General features: G+C 36.0%; 3 protein-coding genes across 5 annotated transcripts; all 3 read left to right on the forward strand.

Annotated features, from left to right (window-relative positions):
• Positions 1–968: 968 nt before the first annotated feature.
• LOC103940430 lies at positions 969–3,597 on the forward strand. 3 transcript variants are annotated; one of them, XM_018645787.2, is made up of 8 exons: positions 969–1,107; positions 1,885–2,044; positions 2,162–2,273; positions 2,351–2,433; positions 2,653–2,716; positions 2,822–2,939; positions 3,038–3,192; positions 3,339–3,597. In XM_018645787.2, the coding sequence occupies exons 2-8, from the start codon at positions 1,920–1,922 to the stop codon at positions 3,432–3,434; spliced, it is 753 nt and encodes a 250-aa protein (XP_018501303.1). In that variant the 5' UTR covers positions 969–1,107; positions 1,885–1,919; the 3' UTR covers positions 3,435–3,597. The 3 variants fall into 3 exon arrangements, with proteins under 3 accessions (XP_018501303.1, XP_009348821.1, XP_009348823.1); XM_009350546.2 differs by lacking the exon at positions 969–1,107 and adding an exon at positions 1,123–1,239; XM_009350548.2 differs by lacking the exon at positions 969–1,107 and having other exon boundaries at positions 1,902–2,044; positions 2,157–2,273.
• A 5,149-nt stretch (positions 3,598–8,746) lies between these two features.
• LOC103940433 (salutaridine reductase) lies at positions 8,747–10,569 on the forward strand. Its single transcript, XM_009350550.3, has 5 exons — positions 8,747–8,865; positions 9,003–9,249; positions 9,390–9,452; positions 9,774–9,950; positions 10,065–10,569. The coding sequence occupies exons 1-5, from the start codon at positions 8,837–8,839 to the stop codon at positions 10,446–10,448; spliced, it is 900 nt and encodes a 299-aa protein (XP_009348825.1). The 5' UTR covers positions 8,747–8,836; the 3' UTR covers positions 10,449–10,569.
• A 5,576-nt stretch (positions 10,570–16,145) lies between these two features.
• Positions 16,146–18,029, forward strand: LOC103949230 (salutaridine reductase). The gene is made up of 5 exons (XM_009360332.3): positions 16,146–16,304; positions 16,444–16,690; positions 16,835–16,909; positions 17,231–17,413; positions 17,528–18,029. Exons 1-5 carry the CDS (start codon positions 16,276–16,278, stop codon positions 17,909–17,911), a joined length of 918 nt encoding a protein of 305 aa, XP_009358607.2. The 5' UTR covers positions 16,146–16,275; the 3' UTR covers positions 17,912–18,029.
• The last annotated feature ends 1,088 nt before the right edge of the window (positions 18,030–19,117 follow it).

The raw sequence follows: 19,117 nt of genomic DNA on the forward strand, positions 1-19,117 counted from the left end.
AGTATATCCATTAAGGCCATTGGATCAAATGATCTGGACATTTGAAATTTCATCCAACGGTCAAAAATTATTATAGTTTTTAAGGGGTCAAAATAGGTGGGTTGTTGGATGAAATTTCAGAAGCCTGGATCACTTGATTTGGTAGTCTTGGTGAAAAAGATTTAGAGAAGATCTCTTCTCATGACTTGGAGGATAAATTTAGTATATTACCTTTGGCTTCATCATCATATGTTTCGTCATCATTTTGGTGATGTTACATTACCAATTTGGTGATAGCCAGTGCTTCTTCCATGCATGTAGTTGATGCAGTGGAAGAAGTTAGTGCGAAGAGGTCGTGTAAAGTGTATAGATGATGCAGTGGTGGAGTCTAATGTGCCATCCAATCTCGATGGTTGTGAGTGAGGCCTCCAAATGATTTCATTATTTCATGTTTACTAATTAACACGTATTAATTTTAAAATAATCAACGTTTTATAAGTAATAGTTCAGCGACATAACCGGCTCGCTTTGAAATGCATTTAAAACAACTAAAAGCGTTTTTGATGAAAAAAATTTTAGAAGATATTCTTAATAAATATGCAAGTGAATCCTGAAAGCATTTTAAGTACATTTGGAACTCGAAAATATTTTCTTTAAAAATGTGTAGTCATTTTAAAAATATTTTCAAACGAGTCTAACATTATAGTGAGGAGTTCAAGCACAAGCAAAGACAATAAACAATGGGTTTCATGGAAGAAGAAAAATAACAAATGCTTGGGATTTGATTATCGAATATACAAGAAAGTATCCACCAACCGCTTGGTGGATAATCACAATTGAGACATTATAATTACAAAGTTTGGGGCATAATCATCATTAAGGTTGTGTTTATCTATCCAATTAGCAAATCAAGCGAAAAAATAAATAAATATAAAAATATAAGCACGCAAAATTCCCTCATACGTAACCAAGTGGAACATGGTCCCGGCGGGGGTAAAACAGTCATATCACATCTAAAGCTGAACTACTTATACCAAATAGTCAACATCGAATGGGGTCAAACGTTTTCCCATGAACACAAGGACCCTCCTTCCTTGTCTTCCTGTAATTCTCTCTTTCCTTGTACGGGTACGATTCCATCTCTCTCCCCATCTCTTTTAGTTTATTTAATAATTTAATTTAATCATTTATCTCTGTCCAAAGTATTTCTTTGTTTTTATGCTGCAATTTGCTTGGTGGTGTGTGCTGTATGAAATTCATGTAAGTTTTAATCTTGTGTGTGTGTGTGTGTGTGTATTTTGAGGAATTTTAATTAGATTTATTTGGATTATGAAGCTTCTTTTAATTAGAATTAGTGTATGCAAATTAGCAGATTCCGGTTGGTTGTGTTTTTCTGCCCTTTAAATCATGTATGTTTTGCTGCTTGTTCTTTTCCCCAATGTTTTGATGTCTCAGCTTTTGGTGGATCTCATGTAATTTAGTTTGAGTGATGAGAACAGCTTTTTGGGTGGTTGTATTAGAAGTGCAAGAGCATAGCTGTTTCCTGTTGGTAAGGTTGATGCCGGATCAGAAGGCGAAGGAAAGATTTGTTTTTTGATTCGAAGTAGGTGTTAAATTTTTATGAGGCGTTGTTGATTCGGGCCGAGTTGTATCCCAGTACTAAATTACTGATATATCAGCAACATAACTTATTTCTAGCCTCTATGATCGAAAACTAGGATTCCCATTTCACAGCATAGTTGATTACATGAGATCCACAACCATATTTCTCTGCAATTGGTCTTCATAGCACCTGTGTATGTATATGATGGTGTGGTTGGATGAATAAGTTATTGTATGCTAATTTGCAGTCTGTTATTCTATACGTATTGATCATCGATTCTTATTAACATGGTATGAACATAGGTTTGCACTCGCTTCTAGAAGTGTAATTGAGCTTCATGGATGATCGTCTTGGAAATATAAAGATCATAGGAGATCATTTTAAAGCATCTGAACCCAATATCGACTCTTCTCAGGACATAGCTTCATCTATCTCGCGACCAAGAACTGATAAGTATCCAAGGTATTTCTTTTTCTTTGGAGAAAATAAAAGAACAAAAGAAAAAATCAAGGAGTTTTGTCATTCAAATTAAAAGATTGTATGATTTTAATTCACTTTACTTAATCTGGTATAGCATAGGTCTCGCTTGTGGAGTAGGAGAAAATTAAGAAGTGCAGCATACATGTTGAAATTGAACTTCTTTAGTCTCCGCGGACTGCCATGGGGGTCTAGCGCAGATGGCGAAGAAAAGGTTGATTCAGTATCTCTTTCAGTTGCTCAATTGAGTCTTGTGTAATTTCCACGTTCCTAACCGCTAGAATTGTTCAGGTTGAGCTAACTGCTGTAGAACTAGAATCACTTCGATCGGAGCTTGCTGATTTAGAACAGAAGGAAGCGCACTTGAAAGCTCAGTAAGGGAACTTGATACTTTAAACATTAAAATGTGAATTGCGTCTCTGCACACTACATGATACTGCCACTTACAATGCTTTTGAACTTTTTCAGTTTTTAACTGAGGTCTTATATTACTTTGTGGTATTGGACCAGAATTTGTTTCCCTTTTAGGATAGGCTTTGAACTGAAATTCTGTCCTCGTCATATCAATCATGAACTGCTTATGTTTTATGCAGATTGGAACACGTTGATGAAGTTTTGCGATCTGCTCGTCTCGCTGGCTATTTGTACATCCGAACTGTAATGACGACCCCAAGTCAATTTTTTTACTTTGAGCATGTATTTAGTGCATACTGCATAATGCTAATTACGGTTTGCTTATACTTTCTCTTTTCGATTTGATAGAGGTGGAAACCACTACCAGGAGAACCTCCCCCTCTTGATGATACTGACGTTGATGACTGGCTTCCTCGCTTTGTTGTCTTGCAAGGGCCGTGCATTTTCTTCTTCTTGTTTTCCACAGGTAAATATTCAATGAATCATTATCCCCCGATGTCCTAGCGCCATTCTCCCCATACGGACTTGAACATATTCTGACCGATGGGCTCTTTCTTCTTCCAGATTTGAGTCCTCAAGACTCCACCCTCTTAGCTGATATTGTTGAAATAGGCCCCTTGCCAAGCATTACACGAGACGATGAAGGAACTCGACATGCATTTTGTATATTAACTCGTCAAGGACTGCGATTCGAGTGCTCAAGCGCTTCTAAGGAACAGGTAAGCGAGCTATTTTTGTTTTGCGGTGTAGTGTTCTTAAAGCTACGCCTGCATTCTATGTTGATTTCTTGCCTTCGTTTTTCTTAGATCCAAATTGTCTCATTCCGTATAATCAATCGTACGATTAACTTCCCTCTTTTTTTCAGGTGGACTCGTGGTTGTCAGCATTACGAACAGACTGCAAATTCGAGGGTTCAGATGCCGCCGCAGATCCAAACAACTCATGTGAGAAACAAAGTTAAGACAGCTTAGGAGCAGTAAGTTGTAGATATGTAGAAATTTAAAACCTACACTTACATTAGTTAATCCGACTGTGACGTCATAAAATTCATTCATATTTTGTGTACATAAGAATTAATAATAGAATCTAATTGAAGCAGCAATGTCTAAACTCTTCTTCCTCAATTCTTTCTGATTATATCATTACCTGTTTCTTTTTCATTTACTTTGTTTGAATACATATCGTTGTCTCTTTCCTCTCTAAACGGGTGGCAATGGATCTTGTTCGGGTTTAACCATGTACATCTGTGTTTTGTTCGTGCCAAGCTCGCGGATTGATCAAAACGCGAAGCCTATATTCGTGCAGGTTCTGAGTCGAATGGTCATCCCTAATTTGAGAATAAAAAGCAGAAGGCATTCGCCCTAATTGAATAAAAGCTATATCTATGGAATATGCTCTAATGATGCAAAAACAGAATAAACACAATTCACTTCACCACGTAAACAATAATTGAGTAGAACATGGCTCTATGCAAAGTGACACGCTAAAGCTTCAAGCTTTGGAATGAAGAAAGATTTGAGGTTGCGTCCGCCAGAGATTGACTGCAACGACAAGGCAGAGCTCTCTTGGGTTGGCCTCATCATTCACGCTGGAGCCTTTTTACTCTCAACTTCAGTGTGTTGACCTAACCGATTGTTCCTAATGGTATTCTAAAGGGCCCTTTGATAACCACTAATCAAACTTTAATTAAATTAGCAGTTCATTATGAATATATTACTCGATATCTACATCTTTGAATTGATACATTTGGATAACTAAATGATCTTCGATTTGAATGATTTTTTTATATAGATGATCTTGAAATAAATATTAAAAAGTTTTATTTATTTATTTTTTTCTTTTGTCAAACGATAGATTTTGTTAGATTAGTTACCGATAGGATTTGAACTCACGCTATCATGCAAGGGCTCAACACATTTCCACCATTGTGGTAAAGGGCCACTTGCAAAGTTTTATTATTCGATTATAAAATTCTACAGTGAAGATACATTATTAGAAAGTAGAGAAATTAGTTCATCCCAAAGAGAAAATGCAATATTACTCATATATTCATCCCAAAGAGAAAATGCAATATTACTCATATATTCTTGTATTAATTAATTAATAATTTAAAATTAAAAATGAACTCTTGTTTGATAACTATTTTCAGTTTTTTAAATTTGGCCTTAAGTTTTCACTTTTTTTTTTTTTTTTAACTAAAAGTAGTTATCAAACAAGATTTTAATTTTCAAAAAGGTGAAAAATGAAAACGAAATAGTTATCAAACGTAAAGTAGGGGGCCTTAGGAATCATTTTTGTTTATCTAGTGTTGTGTTTTAAAAAAAAGCTGTCTTCAACGGAGGTTTGGTAAGAAAAACCTGAAAAAGCTAAGTCATAAAAAATTGTTAACAGGTGAAACGGGTTGGGGTTCAGATAATCCGTTAGTTTAACAGGTTAGGTTTGAATGATCCGTTAAATTAATAGGTCAGATTGAACCCGACCCGTTTATAGGTCTAGCTATAGCCTGGGTAGCTCTTGTGGGTACAAACCAATTATTCCCTATATTTCATTTATTTTTGTATTCATCTTACTATTAGCCCATGTATGTTTTTTATTTATTTACTTCATTAACCAATACTATTTCCTAACAAAATCTATTTTACACTTCATATACAATCCATTTATGGTTAATCATGACAATAATGACTTAATCTAATAGTGCTTTTACTTCAGTTTTTGAATTATTTTCTGCATGACTTTTATCTATTTAAAAAAGTTCAACTGTGTTTACTTTTTTCTGTTTAGAGTACTAGTAACTATTTCCTTAATTTATAGTTCTTAAATCAAAATTTTTTGGAGTACTAATCCTTTTTTTGTTTACAGAATAAATTTTTTAGAGTGTTAGTAACTATTCTCTTAACTTATGGTTCTTAAATAGAAAATAATTCATCCGACTCCTTAACCCTAATTTCTTAACCACAAATTCTCCCCAGTTTCGCCAAATCCAATTTGTCTCTCTCATTTGAAAAACATTTATAAAAAAATACTTTTGAACAAAAATAAAAAAGGAAAATAAATACATAAATAATAATAGAACCCTTGTTCTAACCTTCACTTATATGCTGATAATTTCCTTTTGTATTACTAACAAACTTCTGTTACAAATCATAACCTTGCATTTGCACAAATATCCAGTACTTATACCAGATTGCAAGCTAAGGCAGTTACACGCAGTGGTGGAGCCAATGCGGGGACATTGGGCTCCCTTGATCCCAATAGATTTGTAACTTATCCCTTTAAAAAAAAAAAATTTGACCCCTTTAATGAAAGAAGCCAGTTTCACTCAGTCCACACCAGATTTGAAAGAAGCCATCCTTCCTCCCAGCGATCTCTCCTTTTCTCCAGTCGCGTTCTCCTTGCTCGGCGTCCTTCCTCTGGTAAGCTTCTCTTGTCTAAAATTTCATTATTTATTTGTTTACAGAGTCTAAATGTAGGGTTTTTTTTTCAAAGAATGTTAAATTTGAAATCTTAATCTTGGATTATCTCAATTGGGATTATTATGTTGTACTTTTGTCTATGGTAAAATTATTCATTGGACTTTAATGAAGTTCCTTGTATAGTTGGTGTTAATTTTTGTGATTTGATTGGGTGTAGTATTGAAATATTTCTTAGTTTCTGCTTTGATTTTAGATGTTGGGTCATGCTGGGATTTTCTTATCAAATCTGCATTATTGGTTCTTCTGTTTTAGATTTTCTTGTGATGTTGTATTTGGCTGGTGGTTCCATTGGTAAAGCAAGTAAGATTAACTCTTAAATCTACAGGGTAAATTTGTAATCAAACGCAAACGCACTTGCGGTCGTCTAATTTGAAAACTTATCTTCAAGATATTTGAAACCATGTGATTTTATTGGTAGTATTTGTTTTGACCATGACATGCATAAGACGTTTTCATGCTCTCCAAGAAGTGGTTGAGAATAAGGGCTGGTTTGGTGTTGCTGTGCTTTGAAAAAAAGCTGCTTCTGTTGTGTTGTGAGAATAAGCAACTGTGAAATAAAGTAGCAAAGTGTTTGGTAAACTTTTTTGTAAAAGTGCTTTTGAAAAAAAAAAAAAACAATATTAGAGTGTTTGGTAAACTTTTATGTAAAACAGATGTGAAAAAAAGTCGGTTTTTCAAAGTTAGGTTTTGCAGCTTCTTGTTTTTGGCTTTTTTTCATCCAAAATTGTGAAAAAAAGCTGAAGCTGAGTGTTTACCAAACACAAAAACAGCTCCCAGCTTTTTTTGTTAACAGCTTTTTTCAGAATCACCTCAGTACCAAACCAGATCTAAGAATGAGGATTTGTTGTAGCTTCATTGAGGCTGGTGCCTTAAAACTGTTAGTTCTACTATGTTAACTTTCCCATAGATCATTCATGTCATTCCCCGTTGACGGCATGTTTGCTTATACAGGAAAGAGATATCAAAACTTCAGGACAAGGAAACTGAAATGAAAAAGGCAGCTGCCAAAGGGAGCAAGGCTGAACAAAAAGCTAAGAAAAAGCAGGTGGAGGAAGAGATTACTTGGCTTTCTGCTAATCTTAAAGAAAAACATGTTGCAGAACTTGCTTCGATAGGCTATAGTGCTAGTAAGGAGAACGAGAAAAGTAAACTTGACACTTTAGTGAAGGCCATAGCTGGTGTTCTCAGTGGCGGATCTAGGATTTCAAGCTCGGGGGGGTCACAACATAAAAGCTCAAAAAAAGAAAAAAAATATTAGACTAATTTGGTTTCGTATCACTATTTTTTTTACTGAATTTGGTACATTGAATAAATCAAGATTAATCTCAAAGGTAATAAAACAAACAAATTCTCCTAAGCAACATAACGCAATTAGTGACTCTACAAAGATAAAATTTGTTAATGTAACATATATATTATTAATTGGGAGTTACGACTAGAGTCTAGGATTAAAAAACTTATATGAATTTGGAAGAAATAAAATTAGACAGCTAAAGGCGGTGGAAGGGCAAATGGTGGTGGGGAATAGGGTAACTTGGGTTTAAAGTTGGAAGGTCGCGACGATTGGGGCTAGGAGTTCTTAAATTTAATTTGGAGATACTAGAAAAGACCAAGGTTCTCGGGCTCTATAGAGAAAACAAAGATATTTTAGTTTTTAAATTTTTTATAACGACCTGACTCAAAAACACTATCGATTTGGCTAGGTCTTTTAAAACAAAAATTAAAAACCTATTATTCTTCATTGTTATAAGCACTGCTGCCTGCACATCCATTGGAGGCAACAAGCCTCTCCACTTCACCTGCCCAAATTGTTGGAAGGTCCTGAAGATCGATCACAAGTGTTTCTTTGAGCTTCCGAAAGGTCCCGGGACCTCCCAAATCCCTTTATGGATCTGCCAATGGGTGTTCTGTCACCGATCAACCTGCGCAGGCAAAGCCGAGCAAGAGTACGAAGACGCGAGACAAGAGGGCTCTCAGCAAGATGCAACCACGGAACAAAGAATTCAAGAAGAGCATAGCAACCTAGTAAGTGACAAAATGATTGAAAGCTAGTTTTTGAGCTCATTGTTTTAAATTCCTGACTCTGCCACTAGTTACATGATATTTTCCCAACTAATCATCAACTAACAACCATAACATTCAACCAATGATTGTAAGACACTTGTCAACTAACAATATCATCATATCCCAACTTTGAACAAATGTCACCAACAGTCCACAAATATCGCCAATACAAATATCACTAACATTATCCCATCAAATAATGCCACCTTGTACTTGTCCAATCCCATGAAAAACTTACAAGCCCATCCGCATCATGCAAACCAACAAAGAAAGAGGGAACGAAAGTCGTTTTGAAGACCACTTACAAATGAAATTATAACGTCATGTTGAAGTAAAACAATTATCAGCCCACTAATTACTGTGTTAAAAAATTGATAACAATTCATATCAAGTTTTTCATTATTAAACACATGACTAAATTGAATTGACACGTTAATGACGAATAATAAATTACCCGCTAGTTTGCTAGCTTGTAAATATGAAAACATAACGATACTTTTCTTCTAAAGTAGTAACAGATTCCGAGTTCAAATTTTTTTTGTCCTAATAATTGAATCAATATGTCAATGACGAATAATTGAAAGTGTTTGAAATGTATTATTCATTATTAAGAACTAGATTAATTAGAACACTAAAGTGGAAATATCATATTATGTCATGGCATACGTTACCGGTAGCGACGCATTGACTGGACCAACTTTGACAAATCAATGCTGATTAACTATAAATACAGCCTCAAGAACACCAAGCAGTGAAGCACAAATAATTGAAGTCCTTGTAAACCATCTGAAATTTATCATCCACATCCAAGTCGACGACAAAAATGGCAGAAACCAGTTTCGGGTCTAAGAGGTACATCAATCTTTCGTCTATTCGTTAGTGAGATGAGTGAATGATGATTATTTTGGAGTGTTAACTGCTGAGAACGGTTCCGGATTAGTAATGATTTGAGTAATGTTCCGTTAATTTTTGTTTTTTTTTCTTCATAGGATTGCGGTTGTTACTGGAGGCAACAAAGGGATTGGATTTGAGATTAGCAGGCAATTAGCAGCTAATGGAGTTGGGGTGGTGTTAACTGCAAGAGATGTGAGGAGGGGAACAGAAGCCGTTGAGAAATTGAAGGCTTCTTATGGCCTCTCTGATGTGGTATTTCATCAGCTTGATGTAACTGACCCATCTAGCATTGCCTCTCTGGCTGAATTTCTCAAAACTCAACTTGGAAAACTTGACATTTTGGTAATTTCTCTAGCTTATTTCTACGCATTTCTAAATGGCTTGTAGGCTTGTAGCTCAAGTAATTAAGAGCGCCGGACGTCCTGTTAAAAATATATGTAATATGCTGATTATAATATATAAATATTTTCTTCATATTGCAGGTAAATAATGCAGCAGTCCTCGGATCCGTGTTCCTCGAGAAGTTGGCAATTGGGCCTGATGGTGTAAGTTCTTGAAAATTCATTGTGTTTAGAGAATCGGCAGATCTCAAAAGCTTAAACCGTTGAACGGTTCTAAAAATGTCGGTCGAGCTATCTAATACCCTCTCTCGTGTATGTTGAATCTACAAGCGGAGAGGCATACAGATTTAGACAACCATATACATAATAAATAATATGTAACAGGGGTAGGGATTGAGGGATTCAAACCAAGGACCTCGACCGTGAAAATAAGATGTTAGAAAATCGATCGGAATACATATATCAACTTTAGTGAACATTACTCTGTAATACACATCATATTCACAAGAGCAAATAATCATGCAGCTTATGGGTCCCAAAGCAGGAAATACGAATCTAAAACAAACCTACGAGGCAGCAGGGGATTGCTTAAAAACAAACTACTACGGAATTAAGCAACTCACGGAAGCACTCATTCCACTTCTTCAACAATCCGACTCGGCAAGGATCGTAAATGTCTCCTCCAAATTGGGACAATTAAGGGTACACTTCTGAAACCTTTGTCTCAAATCTCGCATCCACATTGTTAGACTGACAACATAACATAAGATGCAAGATAACATCACATTATCGAATTAATTTTTCAATTTTTGTTAGGTTATTCCAAACGAGAAAGCGAAGAAGGAGCTAGGAGATGGTGATAGCCTTACAGAAGAGAAAGTGGACAACCTCGTTGAGGGATTTTTGGAGGATGTGAAGCAGAATTTGGTTGAAGCCAAAAGCTGGCCAACCAATTTCCCTGCCTACACTGTATCCAAAGCTGCTCTGAATGCTTATACAAGAGTTTTGGCTAAGAAGTATTCCAACAAAATTGCTATCAACGTCGTGTGTCCGGGTTTTACTGACACAGACTTGAACAATCACACCGGAGTTTTCACAGTTGAAGAAGCTGCAAAAGGTCCTGTGAAGCTGGCCTTGTTGCCTGATATTGGAGTTTCTGGCCTTTTCTTTGCGAAGACTGAACTGTCAACCTTCGAATGAAAATTTGAAACTATGAAATAATTGGTCTGCTTTTCGTCTCTAATAAATCTGTATGCACATGTGACATGTACTCCTAAGCACAATGTGTTCTCAATAAAAGGATCTGTTAAGTTTTAATGAAGTTTCAATTCTAAATCTCTCGTTTTAGGTCACAACTCAACCAACTTTTGCTACGTCTTCAATCATTTGGGTGTTTTAGTTGAATTTCTTGTTTGCTACATCTTCAGATTCTTTGTGGATTTGGCTAAAATAATTACATGTATTTAATACAATCAAATTTTGAACATTGAATTTGTGATTGTATTAAATACATGTAAGTATTGTTTAATGATCAATTCTTAATATTGATTTTTTTTTTTTGATCAAAATGAAATTAACTTATTGATTAGGAATGCATATTCATGATTTTGCTACGTTGAGGCACAATTACATCTTTTTTTGTGCGTGGTTTGCTTGTTCTTCTGTCGATATCATTTCTTAGCAACATTTTGATATGTTTGGTTTAAAGATCTAACGATGATCTTATTTGTAAGGACTTTTTAACCAAAATGGTCCTTGATATTTGTATATCACATCATTTTGGTCCTTGAGATTTGGAATCAAATGAAGTGGTCCCTAAGATTGTCCATCATCAATCATTTTGGTCATTCCGTGTGAAATTATGTTAAACAATGATCAAAATGACAAATATACCCTCAATTTAATAAACAATGTGTCATAATGATTTGACAAAAATTAAAGGTATTTTGGTCATTATGTTCTTATTTAATGAAGATTTATCAAGGAATGACCAAAATGATTGATGGTGGACATACTCAGTGACCAATTCTATTGATTTCAAATCCCAAGGATTAAACTAAGGAGTTATACAAATCTCAGGGACTATTTTAGCTAAAAAAGCCTATTACGCATACTCATTCATACAGCTCGTATTAATATCACGGGTAAAAAAAACACAAGCATTAAATATCTTTTCAAACATTCTAAATGCCTAATGTTTAGAAAAAAAATAACTTTAACGAAAAATCACATTTTTACAAATGATAAATCATGGACTCCTCATAGGTTTGACCAACTTTGACAAATGACAAATCAGTAGCTTAATAATTAAACTATAAATAGCCTAAGAACAAAGAGATGAAGCACTACGGAGTAGTCCCTGTAATCATTATAATCATCTACATGGCAAGCATTTTCTTTTCCTCCTCCAAATCTTCAACGAATGGAAAACAACCATTGAGTCCAAGAGGCACATCAATCTTTTGTTTTATCGATCCGCATCCTCTCATAAAGCGCTACGGTCCACGAAGGATCAGTAGCGATGCCAATTAATTAGTGATCACAATTTAATTAACATTATTTCTTAACAGGATTGCAGTTGTCACTGGAGGCAATGAAGGTTGTAACGGAAAAAGTAGAGAGAATGCCTCACCAAAACAGCAAACAGAGCCAACATGCAAGTAGAGGCCTCAAACAAGACAATCCTGTAAAGAAAAGCAAGCGGACGTATGAGTCGCCTGGATTTCTATAGGCACTATCGCACAACTGTTCGAAAAGCAACTGGGGAAACCCCATTCTCCATGGCCTATGGGACAAAAGCCATCATTCCCAGTCCAAGTTATCACGATGCCTAACTTTTATACTGACGAACAAACCACATTGGAGAATGCCGGAATCTTCAAGTCTGACCTGACTTTGCCGAGAAACGCAAAGAATGTGCCCAAGTCGGGCTTGCCGCCCATCAATAGCATATTCGGTTGTAATACAACAAAGGCGTTGAACCTCGAAGTCTTTAAGTTGGAGAAGTGGTCTTAAGAGAAGTCTTCAAGAACACAGAGTACCCAGAGAAGGCAAGCTCAGAACAAACTGGGAAGGATTAGACAAAGTCGTCGGAGTAGGAAGGAAATGAACCTACAATTTGCAGCACATGGATGGAACTTCGATGACCAAAAGTAGGAATATCCCCAAGCTTAGGCGTACTACCAGGAATTTCAACACCGCAGTTGGCGCGAAGACAAGTCCATGGAGAACTAATCTCTTTAACACCCCCAACATATTCGTCCTAGATGATCCTCAATGTAAAACTTACGTAGTATCATCTTTCTAAATAACTGCACGAGTGATTTTATTCTCCTTCCCAGAGATATGTAGGCAGTCATTTTCGTCATCCAGTGAATTAATGGGCACTCTCCTCTTAATGATCTTCATACCATACTTTCCCAATGAAGCACTATTCCCAAATCTCATCACATTTCTCCCACATTTCGAATTCTCATTTGAAAACGGCTGTACGGACTCACTGTCCGAATCAAAATCCGAGTCATCGGAAGAACTATCATTTCTCCGAAATCACCCTCGACTCTACGCCGAGTGGTTCCAACTCCCAATATAATTGCCACCCAAATTACTCAAATTTACACTGTCCCTGTTTCTCGCTAAATCACGACCTTTCGATATCAGCTTCCTCAGGTCCAGCGGCGGCGCCGCAATCGATCTCGTCGTTCCGTCCGGTCGACCCGACTGGGGCGGTTCAACAATCGGCCTGTCCTTTTCGTTCCACAAATCTTCTGCGCCTTCCTTCATGAACCGATCGGCAAGTGCCTTCAGGTGCTGGTTCGGGTTCATCGGGTTGTGCCCGGTTCCAGTGCTCGAATAACTGTTTCTCTTGGTCTAAAAGGCGTTTCTCTTTCTCTTTGGCTCCCTTTTCGTGCATGCGCTTCCATTTCCACTTGCTGACGCCGCCTGGGAAGGTCCGAGGCCCGCCGCCCAAGGGTCGGGTCAGAATGAGCCTGCAGAGAAGCTTGGAGAACTGTCTCGGACGCTCCATGAGCATCAAGGTGGACATGGTTTGCGGTCAGCAGGGTCGGATCCACCAATGGACAATGGGGCTGTCACTGGTCTCTGACTCTCAGAGTCGGTAATCAAAGAGAGGGGAATGAAAGGATTTTACTGGTTTTGGGGTTTAAGGAGGACGTTTGGGCTAGGCCTACATTCGGGGGTTGTTCGGCCCAAATTGACCCAAACTGGCATCTTGGTCGTGGGCATGACCCAGTTTGATCGAATCTGAGCCTTTCATTTTGATACCTGAAATTCAGCGGCTGTGATGGATTTTTATAGAACAAGCAGAAGTGAAAGAATGAGTAGGGTATTTGACCCAGCTCTATCTCTTTCAACGTCTCTCTCCGCCGTTGATTTCGGGAGTGTGGCCCATCGGTGCTCATCGGCTATCATGTTTCTCATGCCAACGTCGGCACATACGATGTTGTGGGGGGATGACCGTGGGGTGACATCCGCATTTAATCATTCAAGCTTCTCAGCATCGATTCGGACTGGGCCCCATCTCGAGTAGAAGGAAAGAGAATAGACTTTATTTATTTATTTATTTTTAATTAAAAAGGGTTTTGCAGAACCTGCCGTTGTCGATCTGCCGCTACACTCTTTTATTTAATTAATTATTTAGATATTTTTAATAACACGTGACGTTCGGTCATTGTCTACATGGACGTCACGTTATCACATAACGGAAGAATTAACAATTTGACTAACAGATTTATGAAACTGTCCTAAAATTAACATTTTAGGTATGACTCTGGGACGAAAACAACTTCATATACTAAATGTTGAAAACCATGAAATTTGAAGGTAGTAAACTGATATTTATCCTTTAAAATATTAATTGCAGCCCAACATTTAAGGGATTTAAATCCAAGAATTTATGTAAATCGAAATCCTTGTATTATGAGATTCAATCAATCGATCAAGTCTAAAAGAAATTCAAAATTTTAAAAATTCAAAAATTTATGGGATCATATATGCACAAATTTCACGAATTATGAGATTTAAAAATAAAAAAAATAAAAACAATAACTACAATAAAAATTCATGCACACTGCACATATTTTTGTGAATTTTATTGAGTAGTATTAAGGGAAATAATGTACCCCATGAATTCATACATAGAAAAGCAATGTACCCACGAAATTAGACCAAAAATAATGTATGTACCCATAACATAAATAGCATATGGGTACATACCGAATTTACAAGAAAGGTCATGGGTACATTTAAAAACTCAAGGAAAAGAATGTATATCATACCACATTGTTTTATAGACATGCATATGTGGGTACATAAAATGCAGCAACCTTAAAAACCATTTTACATAATATTCTCCAAAAACTTTGTACCCATATATTTATGTAAAATGAATTTGAACCAGCCAAAACATATTATAGCAATAGACATATTAGAACGAAACATGTAGATTAAAAATGTAACCATGGGTATAAGTGTAGCCAACCAGACATTGAATAATCAAGATTAATATATAATAATAAAAGGAAAAGAAAAAAAATATAAAGAACAAAAGAAGTTGATTTCGGAATGGGGTACAGTTTTCACATAACCCGCTCACTGTACAGTCTCTGCATGGTTGAATCAACCAGATTCCTTGAGAAAGCGATGCCTGCATTGCCTTGCCTATGCCACACAAATCTCACAAGCCGATAAAACCATTGATGCTAATTTGTGTTTTAATCACAATAGGTTTATTCAACATATATGCATTGGATCAATTGAGGAATGGAATAAAATTGGAGAAAATTGGGTTTGGGTGTTGTAGATTCCGGACGTGCGCATAAGGGAAGAAGAAGAGAGGAGTTCGAATGGATTTTCCTTGTTTTAAACTTACTCATATAGTTTATTTTGCCTTAAATGCACAAAGGAATAAGATTTCATTTATGATGATGTGTAATATTTTAAATACTAAAATGATGACATGGAATAAGTCAAAGGACCTTGATCTAAAATAAAAAAATAATAAGGTTTCAATCACTGTGATATGAAAATAAGGGATGGGAACCTCATTTTTCTTATAAAAAAACTCGTCTCAAGGCGTGCCTAGGCGGCCTTGGAGGCAAGATGCAACCACGGAACAAAGAATTCAAGAAGAGGAGAGCAACCTAGTAAGTGATAGAATGATTGAAAGCTAGTTTTTGACCCCATTGTCTTAAATTCCTGGCTCTGCCATTAGTTACACGATATTTTCCCAAGTAATCATCAAATAACAACCACAACATTCAACCAATGATTCTAAGCCACTTATCAACTAACAATATCATCATATCCCAACTTTGTACAAATATCACCAACAGTCTACAAATGTCGCCAATACAAATATCACCAACAGTATCCTATCAAATAATGCCACCTTGTACTTGTCCAATCCCATGAAAAACCTACAAGCCCATCCGCATCATGCAAACTAACAAAGAAAGAGGGAACGAAAATCGTGTTGAAGACCACTTATAAATGAAATTATAATGTCATGTTGAAGTAAAACAATTATCAGCCCACTAATTACTGTGTTAAAAAATTGATAACAATTCATATCAAGTTTTTCATTATTAAACACATCATTAAATTGAATTGACATGTCAATAACGAATAATAAATTACCCACTAGTTCGCTAGTTTGTAAATATGAAAACATAACGATACTTTTCTTCAAAAGTTGTAACAGATTCCGAGTTAAAAAAAAATTTCTCCTAATAATTGAATCGACATGTCAATGTCGAATAATTGAAAGTGTTTGAAATGTATTATTCATTATTAAGAATTAGATTAATTAGAACACTAAAGTGGAAATATCATATTATGTCATGGCATACGTGATCGGTACCGACGCATTGATTGGACCAACTTTGACAAATCAATAGCTGATTAACTATAAATACAGCCTCAAGAACACCAAGCAGTGAAGCACAAGTAAGTGAAGTCCTTGTAAACCATCTGAAAGTTATCATCCACATCCAAGTCGACGACAAAAATGGCAGAAACCAGTTTCGGGTCTAAGAGGTACATCAATCTTTCGTTTATTCGGTAGTGAGACAAGTGAATGATGATTATTTTGGAGTGTTAACTGCTGAGAACGGTTCCGGATTAGTCATGATTTGAGTAATGTTCTGTTAATTTTTGTTTTTTTATTTTTTCATAGGATTGCGGTTATTACTGGAGGCAACAAAGGGATTGGATTTGAGATTAGCAGGCAATTAGCAGCTAATGGAGTTGGGGTGGTGTTAACTGCAAGAGATGCGACTAGGGGAACAGAAGCCGTTGAGAAATTGAAGGCTTCTTATGGCCTCTCTGATGTGGTATTTCATCAGCTTGATGTAACTGACCCATCTAGCATTGCCTCTCTGGCTGAATTTCTCAAAACTCAACTTGGAAAACTTGATATTTTGGTAATTTCTCTAGCTTATTTCTACGCATTTCTAAATGGCTTGTAGGCTTGTAGCTCAAGTAACTAATTAAGAGCGGCGGACGTCCTGTTAAAAATATATGTAATATGCTGATTATAATATATAAATATTTTCTTCATATTGCAGGTAAATAATGCAGCAGTCCTCGGATCCGTATTACTCACAGACGACAAAGAGAAGTTGGCAATTGGGCCTGATGATGTAAGTTCTTGAAAATTCGTTGTGTTTAGAGAATCGGCAGATCTCAAAAGCTTAAACCATTGAACGGTTCTAAAAATGTCGGTAGAGCTATCTAATACCCTCTCTCGTGTAGGTTGAATCTACACACGGAGAGGCATACAGATTCAGACAACCATATACATAATAAATAATATGTAACAGGGGTAGGGATCGAGGGATTCAAACCAAGGACCTCGATCGTGAAAATAAGATGTTAGAAAATCGATCGAAATATGTATATCAACTTTAGTGAACATTACTCTGTAATACACATCATATTCACAAGATCAAATGATCATGCAGCTTATGGGTCCCAAAGCAGGAAATAAGAATCAAGTCCTAAAACAAACCTACGAGACAGCAGGGGATTGCTTAAAAACAAACTACTATGGAATTAAGCAACTCACGGAAGCACTCATTCCACTTCTTCAACAATCCGACTCGGCAAGGATCGTAAATGTCTCCTCCCAAATGGGACAATTAAGGGTACACTTCTGAAACCCTTGCCTCAAATCTCGCATCCACGTTGTTAGACTGACAACATAATATAAGATGCAAGATAACATCACATTATCGAATTAATTTTTCAATTTTTTTTAGGTTATTCCAAACGAGAAAGCGAAGAAGGAGCTAGGAGATGGTGATAGCCTTACAGAAGAGAAAGTGGACAACCTCGTTGAGGGATTTTTGGAGGATGTGAAGCAGAATTTGGTTGAAGCCAAAAGCTGGCCAACCAATTTATCTGCCTACACTGTATCCAAAGCCGCTCTGAATGCTTATACAAGAGTTTTGGCTAAGAAGTATTCCAACAAAATTGCTATCAACGCCGTGTGTCCGGGTTTTACTGATACGGACTTGAACGATCACACTGGAGTTTTCACAGTTGAAGAAGCTGCAAAAGGTCCTGTGAAGCTGGCCTTGTTGCCTGATACTGGAGTTTCTGGCCTTTTCTTTGTGCAGACTGAACTGTCAACCTTCGAATGAAAATTTGAAACTGTGAAATAATCGGTCTGCTTTTCGTCTCTTAATAAATCTGTATGCGCATGTGACATGTACTCCTAAGCACAATGTGTTCTCAATAAAAAGATATGTTAAGTTCTAATGAAGTTTCAATTCTAAATCTCTTGTTTTAGGTCACAACTCAACCAACTTTTGCTACGTCTTCAATCATTTGGGTGTTTTAGTTGAATTTCTTGTTTGTTACATCTTCAGATTCTTTGTGGATTTGGCTAAAATAATTACATGTATTTAATACAATCAAATTCTGAACGTTGAAATAATGATTGTATTAAATACATGTAAGTATTGTACCCAAATTCAAAAATTAATAAGGGATATTGTTTAATGATCAATTCTTAATATTGAATTTTTTTTTTTTTTTGATCAAAATGAAATTAACTTATTGATTAGGAATGCATATTCATGATTTTGCTACGTTGAGGCACAATTACATCTTTTTTGTGCGTGGTTTGCTTATTCTTCTGTCGGTATCATTTCTTAGCAACATTTTGATATGTTTGGTTTAAAGATCTAACGATGATCTTATTTGTAAGGACTTTTAACTAAAATGATCATTGAGATATGCATATCAAATCACTTTGATCCTTGAGATTTGGAATCAATAGAAGTGATCCCTAAGATTGTCCATCATCAATCATTTTGGTCATTCCTTGTGAAATTATGTTAAATAAGGATCAAAATGACAAATATACCCTCAATTTAATAAACAATGTGTCAAAATGATTTGACAAAAATTAAGGGTATTTTGGTGATTATATTCTTATTTAATGGAGATTTATCAAGGAATGACCAAAATGATTGATGGTGGACATATTCAACGACCAATTCTATTAATTTCAAATTTCAGAGATCAAACTGAGTAATACAAATCTCAATGACCATTTAGCTAAAAAGCCTATTATGCATACTCATTCATACAGCTCGAATTAATATCACGATTAAAAAAAACACAAGCATTAAATATCTTTTCAAACATTCTAAATGCCTAATGTTTAAGAAGAAATAACTTTAACGAAAAACCACATTTTTATAAATGATAAATCACGACTTCTCGTAGGTTTGACCAACTTTGACAAATGATAAATCAGTAGCTAAATAATTAAACTATAAATAGCCTTAGAACAAAGAGATGAAGCACTACGGAGTAGTCCCTCTAATCATCATAATCAT

Source organism: the organism of the source record quoted next, unplaced genomic scaffold (genome assembly GCF_019419815.1).
Source record: "Pyrus x bretschneideri cultivar Hongxiangsu unplaced genomic scaffold, Pyrus_bretschneideri_v1 Contig3, whole genome shotgun sequence".
NCBI classification, from domain to species: Eukaryota; Viridiplantae; Streptophyta; class Magnoliopsida; order Rosales; family Rosaceae; genus Pyrus; species Pyrus x bretschneideri.

What these genes read in the sequence shown, in the direction of transcription:
- LOC103940430 (XM_018645787.2), top strand. Translation starts at nt 1,920, where the DNA reads ATGGATGATCGTCTTGGAAATATAAAGATCATAGGAGATCATTTTAAA. An exon ending in GCGCAGATGGCGAAGAAAAG is followed by an intron (nt 2,274 to 2,350) that starts GTTGATTCAGTA and finishes AGAATTGTTCAG; the next exon opens with GTTGAGCTAACTGCTGTAGA. An exon ending in GCTATTTGTACATCCGAACT is followed by an intron (nt 2,717 to 2,821) that starts GTAATGACGACC and finishes TCGATTTGATAG; the next exon opens with AGGTGGAAACCACTACCAGG.
- LOC103940433 (XM_009350550.3), top strand. Translation starts at nt 8,837, where the DNA reads ATGGCAGAAACCAGTTTCGGGTCTAAGAG. An exon ending in TGGCAATTGGGCCTGATGGT is followed by an intron (nt 9,453 to 9,773) that starts GTAAGTTCTTGA and finishes ATAATCATGCAG; the next exon opens with CTTATGGGTCCCAAAGCAGG. An exon ending in CCAAATTGGGACAATTAAGG is followed by an intron (nt 9,951 to 10,064) that starts GTACACTTCTGA and finishes AATTTTTGTTAG; the next exon opens with GTTATTCCAAACGAGAAAGC.
- LOC103949230 (XM_009360332.3), top strand. Translation starts at nt 16,276, where the DNA reads ATGGCAGAAACCAGTTTCGGGTCTAAGAG. An exon ending in TTGGAAAACTTGATATTTTG is followed by an intron (nt 16,691 to 16,834) that starts GTAATTTCTCTA and finishes TTCATATTGCAG; the next exon opens with GTAAATAATGCAGCAGTCCT. An exon ending in TGGCAATTGGGCCTGATGAT is followed by an intron (nt 16,910 to 17,230) that starts GTAAGTTCTTGA and finishes ATGATCATGCAG; the next exon opens with CTTATGGGTCCCAAAGCAGG.